Below are 6,325 nucleotides of genomic sequence, written 5' to 3'. Positions count from 1 at the left end.
TAGGTTTTCACCCTCATGCTCATTCGAGTCTGCCACACACGTAGATCTAGATTCTAGTTCTACATAGACATAGACTAGACCATTATATCATTATAGATCTAGTTACTAGATTTATCTAGATCTAGTCATTACTAGTCTATGAGTATGATACTAACATATTCACTAAACTAGATCTATAGTAAAAGTATAGATTCTAAGAGTAAGATATAGACTCTAGTCCTAGATACTAATTATAATAATACTAGTCTAGATCTAGACTATACAATAATGATCAATAATCTATAATAACTTGAGTATAACTAAACTATACTCTATAGAGTATAGAGATAGACTATACTATAGATAGACTCTAGATTTATATAGATAGACTCTAGATCTAGAATCTAGATACTCAGGATACTGATTATTTGTATTAATCATGTATTAATATTATTAACATTGATTGGTTGTAACTTAGGTAATTCATATTCATAATTCCATTATATTTAATTATATTATAATTATAATAACTTAACTATAATTATTTAATTATATAAATATAGATTAGATCTACAATCTAGATTCTAGGTCTAATCAGGACATATGAATATTATGATTATAAGATAGATTCTAGTAAAAAAAAAGTGGTAAAAATAATTACAGATTCTGACTCTGACTCCACTCTGAGTGGTCTGAGACTGTAATCAACTGTAATGTAATTTAAGTAATTAATAATAATACTCATCATGATCATAGTCATAGTGTAAATCTATTTTGTTAGTAGAATCTAGACCTACTCCTTGATCTATTATAATGGGGTTGTTCCAGATTTCTGACCTACTTTAAAAAGGGCGGGGTAAGACACATTTGGCCTGTGTAAGAGTAGATTTAGATTTATCCTTGACAATCAGATGTTATTTGTTTGCTATATAACTCAAGCCTATAACGCACTAGGAAAAACACATGGCAGTCTTTTCATCTTTTATAGCAACTAGTTCACATAACTACACACTAGACTAGGCATAGAGCTATCTGACCATTTAATACACACTGGTGACTGGTCTTCTGTCCAACTTTTAGTGTTCTACTAAGTTCAAACTTGTTTACTTTTGGCCAGAGAGGGAGGGGGTGGATGGAAAGTGTTCCTTTTTTTTCTAGGGTTGCATTTGGTTACCCGAATGCTAAGAACTTAACTGTTAGTGTGGTCCTTGTAGATCACAGAAATCTAGATCCTAAATGGCAGAATATATATAGGCCAATGCTTTGGTACCTTCTATCAAAGGTTTAACTATCGGTTTTAGTTATTAAAAAATGGATCTCTAGATTCTACTTTTATTAACAAATTATAGTTTGGCGCTAATGAATAAATTATAACCACTAAATATTGACTTAAAACGCTTCAGATTCCCACTATAAACTAACTGAAACTAAGCATGGCATGTGAACACAACCCTCACATGGCTCAGAAGAAATCTGGAATAACCCCATTATATGATTATATAATATAATATAATTGTTTATATTGTTACGTCTCTTCTCCTACTATCCAGGCTCTCTTCAAACTGCACCACACGACACAACGAACTTAAAGAACCTCACAACTCAGGGCTCCAAAGTATCAGTCAGTTTAATTTCAAATACATCGCAATTGGCAACAACATTAACACTGTCTTTAGAAAAACCTATTCTCTGCTCCGCACTGAACTTCACACACCGTGCTGGTTCTCGCTTCGTACTGGTCACATTGCGAGGTAATGTAAAGTGTCTTGATTCTGACACACTCGCTCTTATATAGTGTCTCTACTGGCCTCGAACCTTCTTGACCACTCCAGTTGATCACTTTCGCAGTGACTTGCGTGCGTAATATTTACGACACTGGTCCTTGTCGAACTGGCATGTACTGTCACTGGTCACAGTTGACCGCTCATCCTGCTCTGGACTGTGGCGATTTGGGTAGGCTAAAACACACACAACCTACGACCATCTGTGTCACCACCAGGTTTATAACAATATATTCTAGATCTAGATCTAGAAATCTAATCTAGTCTAGGCCTTTCTTCTAATTCTAGATCTATCATCTAGGATTCTAATTCTAGATGCATTCTAGTAGCTCTAGTTAATTCTAGGTCTAGAGTGACTTAGTCTAGAGCAGGGGTTCTCAACCCCCTTGGGGGTCGATTGATGATTTGCTAGGGGTTGCCAAAGACCATAGAAAAAATGGATTTTGTCTATTCTTCTACTGCTGTGTGGGTGGGGGTTGCCGAGCTTAAAAGGTTGAGAACCGCTGGTCTAGAGTCTAGTGCATCTGAGTATTTTCTGAGTCTAGATTTGATTCTATGTAATTTATCATTATGTAATAAAACCAATGAATATCATTATTGAATATGTCTTACTCTATGATACTATAGATACTCTATCCTAATGATAATCTTGTGTTCTTTACCTTCATGCAGATTGCAGTGCTGTATTTAGATTTGTATGACTTGGCAACGAGCTATTGAAGCCTATTGGCTGGTCTAAACTGCCCTTAGGTTGTGACGTTGCAGGTCATTGTTTAGGACTTCTAAAATAATTGGTCTTGATCTGACCTTAATAAGCCTATTAGATGCTATTCGAGTTTTGAGACTTGAGATAAGAGCAATATAGGGCCTTAAGTCTTTATCAATTTTTCCCACACTGTTTAACAAAACTTTACAAATCCTTTAAAAAAAATTCCTAAACTGTACATGTACCATTAAAAAAAAATTGTATACACACAAATATTCTTAGAAAAATTTTAAAGACTAACACCTAGATAATATCATATTAGAAATTTCAAACTGGTATTTGCAAGTGAAGATACATGGTACATGAAATGCACCAAGATACCTGTGTGTAGTCGCTGAATGAACTCTTTAATTTGTCTGTTGTATTTATGTGTATTTTTCTGTTGTCTTTATATGAGAAACGAGTCCTTGTAATCACAAATTTCTGTAAGGATCAATAAAGCAGTCTTAGTCTTAGTCTTAATACATTGGTTCATTTTTATGCAATATGTATCAAATTTCTATATAACAGTATATTATGTAGTACACTTGTATGAAAATGTGTATGAAGGAATACAGCAAAATCTTGGAATCTATGCAATAAATACTATATTCTTATATATCAACTTTTTTTTAAGAGAGAAGTTGTTAAAAATGAGCCTTGAAATACTGAGGTAAACTGTAAATAGAGAAAAATATTATCCAATTTCTATACAACCATAAAACAAAGAGGAGTGGCTCAACCAATGGGCATCAGGAAACACAGGCAGAGCCATGTACAAAGAAATGACTACGCCTAACAAACTGGACAGTATTAACTTCCTCCCCTGCAAAGAACAATCTACAATCTTCCAACTAAGAACAGGACACACACCACTATTAAATTACCACCTGAGCAAAATAAACTCCACACAACAACCCCTTTGCAGACACCGCGCCCACCCCTTTGAAACCGTAAACCATATCCTCTTTGAATGCCCCTCCCTAATCCACCTTAGGCAGACCCTACTTCCACTACAGCCCAACATAACCAACACCCTGTATGGCAGTGCTGAACAACTGAAGAAAACAGCACACTTTTTTTCCTTGGCACTGTCTGCAAAAGAGCTCACAGCTCAGCAGCAATAAAGCTGGCTAGAAGAAGAAGAATACAACCAAAAATGATAATTATAACATTTTAAAAGTGATTATTTGTGCCATATTTAAATAATTTGCTCTCTACATAACTGCGGCATGCATTTTCTGCTACATAATAATGCCGATTGAATGTTTTACTGTTGTCGATTTCTTTCTTTCCAGGTTTTGCATTGCAAATTGTTAAATATGCCATTGGTGGTTATGTGTGGGTTTCCTGCCAGTGGTAAGACAACCAGATGTCGAGAAATCTATGATTACCTCTCTGCTCAGTATCCATCCAAACAAGTTCACATTGTCTCAGATGAACAAGAATGTGTCAGCAAAAAAGACATGTACACAAACTCTCATAAAGAAAGGGAAATGAGAGGAAACCTCAAATCTTCTGTTCAGAGGTTACTTGGAAAAGAAGACATTGTTATACTGGACTCGCTCAACTATATTAAAGGATTTCGCTACGAACTGTACTGTGTATCTAAGTCTAGCAGAACAACTCACTGTGTCGTATATTGTATAACAGATGCAGAAACTTCAAAGTTGTGGAATTCTCTGAGAGCTGAGGGTGAACGCTATCCAGAGGAAGTGATTGACGAGCTCATTATGCGGTTTGAGTTCCCATCATCTGGCAACAGATGGGACAAGCCCTTGTTCTCAGTCATTAAAGATGGCTCGCTAGATATCGCGACCATCTGTACTACCTTGTTCGAGCAAAAAGCCCTGATTCCCAACCAGTCAACGCAAACCCAGCCGTTGTCCTCGACAAACTTTCTCTACGAAATGGACCAAATAACACAAGACATTATAACAACACTGGTAACAGCACAAAAGTCTCTTTGTCCTGGAGATAAAATTAAAATTAAGGACTCGAGAGAAGACATAACTTTTACCAGACCGTTCTCCATGGCAGAGCTGCAGCGCCATAGACGCCAATTCATCTCATACACTAAAATGCATCCAGTTGAAGACACTAGCAAGCTAAGTAATTTGTTTGTACAATATTTAAATAAATCATTACAAAACTAAAAATTTCTGATTACTGTTTATTTTTTTATCTTTGTTTTTTTTTTAATTTAATTATTTTTTACAAGATTCGTTATCTAAATAATTAGACTACTTGGTGCAGTCTTCCAGTCTGAAATTTTAAACAAAATGCTTCACTTGTTAAAAACTCAACAGTGACACACATTTTGTCACATGACACAGATGGGAGGTTATGGATTAAGCTTTTCTGTTGTTTTTTAACAAATTCTTCCACTCTGTCATTTTAAAAACAATTTCAACAGATCTTAGTGTTAGCCTGTGGTTACAAGTATCAAATAGACGTTTGTTAGATAGTGATTTACAAATGTAAGAAAGCTGGTAGGGCTATTTAAATCCCCATTTTTATATTCACAAGTAAAACAAATTCTTTTAATTAAGAAATACTAAGTTTAAGACATTCCATTAAAATAAAAACAATTAATTCACCCAACAAAAGAAATGACGGAATGCACACTATCAACTTACTTAGACTTAGACTTAGGTCCTCCCGCGCCGTTCGGCGCATTGAGCGGCAAGCTGTCTCCATAATGATCTGTCACTGGCAATGTCTGAAGCCTCTTCCCATCTGGTGTCCACTGTTCTGAGGTCCTCCATGAAGGTGTGTCGCCAGGTAATACGAGGACGTCCCTGTTTGCGCTTTCCTCGTTTTGGCTTCCATGTTATCGCAACTCTTGGTGTGCGTAATTCATTTTGACGTAGAACATGTCCCGCAAACCTCATGCGACGCTCAGTCACAACCTCACTAAGTGTTCGACTCCCAGTTCGGCAAAGGATTTCCTTGTTTGAGATCCGGTCTGTGTAACTGACTCCCAAAATCCGTCTCAGCCATCTCTGTTGAGCCACATTTAGTCACTATCAACACACAATATAAAATCATTTCAATAATAAGTTCAATTAGACTTAGCATGAAGCTTGAAACTTATTGACTGATGGACTTCAATATAATCTTGTCTTTCCTATTTTTAAACTTTCAAACCGAAAGTTCTTCTAACTTCAATTCTAATTATTCCCTTTTCTAGTACATGTTTCATATAATGTGTAAATGCCAGTACTTGAATCTTCAAGAAGCCTATGTAATTTCATGTTTACACTTTTCTTGCTACCTTGACCCATTATTGACATTGATATACCGGTAACCGTACTGGTACATAGTTTTAAAAACAAAAGTAGCTGGTGCCTATTTTAAACACATCAAAAATGATGCACTCTAGCACTTTAAATTTTTGACCATTTTATTAACAGGCAGTATGAGTGGGGAACATACAATTTGGTATTTGTAATTGAAATATAAATATGAAATGATAAATTGTTTTACAAATTCAAGCAATTTAGGTGTCATCTCTATTTCTGTTTCACTTGCATTTAAAGAGGTTGAATGCAGCTTACATAAGCAGCCTTCTCATGTGGAACAGAGCAGCTTACATAAACACCCCTCTCATGTGGAACAGAGCAGCTTACATAAACAGCCTTCTCATGTGGAACAGAGCAGCTTACATAAACAGCCTTCTCATGTGGAACAGAGCAGCTTACATAAACACCCCTCTCATGTGGAACAGAGCAGCTTACATAAACACCCCTCTCTTTGGAAAGGAATGGTGGATTTAGTGTGCTAAGCTTACATTAACAGCCCTCTTATGTGGAACTTA

General features: G+C 35.9%; 1 protein-coding gene across 7 annotated transcripts; it reads left to right on the top strand.

The window, feature by feature from the left end:
* Positions 1-50: 50 nt before the first annotated feature.
* Positions 51-4,668, top strand: LOC106061873 (protein KTI12 homolog). 7 transcript variants are annotated; one of them, XM_056021836.1, is made up of 4 exons: positions 312-457; positions 1,530-1,730; positions 2,433-2,525; positions 3,804-4,668. In XM_056021836.1, exon 4 carries the CDS (start codon positions 3,828-3,830, stop codon positions 4,659-4,661), a length of 834 nt encoding a protein of 277 aa, XP_055877811.1. In that variant the 5' UTR covers positions 312-457; positions 1,530-1,730; positions 2,433-2,525; positions 3,804-3,827; the 3' UTR covers positions 4,662-4,668. The 7 variants fall into 7 exon arrangements, with proteins under 7 accessions (XP_013075543.2, XP_013075547.2, XP_055877811.1 ...); XM_013220089.2 differs by lacking the exons at positions 312-457; positions 1,530-1,730 and adding an exon at positions 51-142; XM_013220088.2 differs by lacking the exon at positions 1,530-1,730 and having other exon boundaries at positions 335-457.
* The last annotated feature ends 1,657 nt before the right edge of the window (positions 4,669-6,325 follow it).

The sequence above is a fragment of the Biomphalaria glabrata genome, chromosome 2, assembly GCF_947242115.1.
Source record: "Biomphalaria glabrata chromosome 2, xgBioGlab47.1, whole genome shotgun sequence".
NCBI classification, from domain to species: domain Eukaryota; kingdom Metazoa; phylum Mollusca; class Gastropoda; family Planorbidae; genus Biomphalaria; species Biomphalaria glabrata.
Note: the sequence above shows the minus strand (reverse complement) of the source record. Positions and strands in the feature narration are given on the sequence as shown.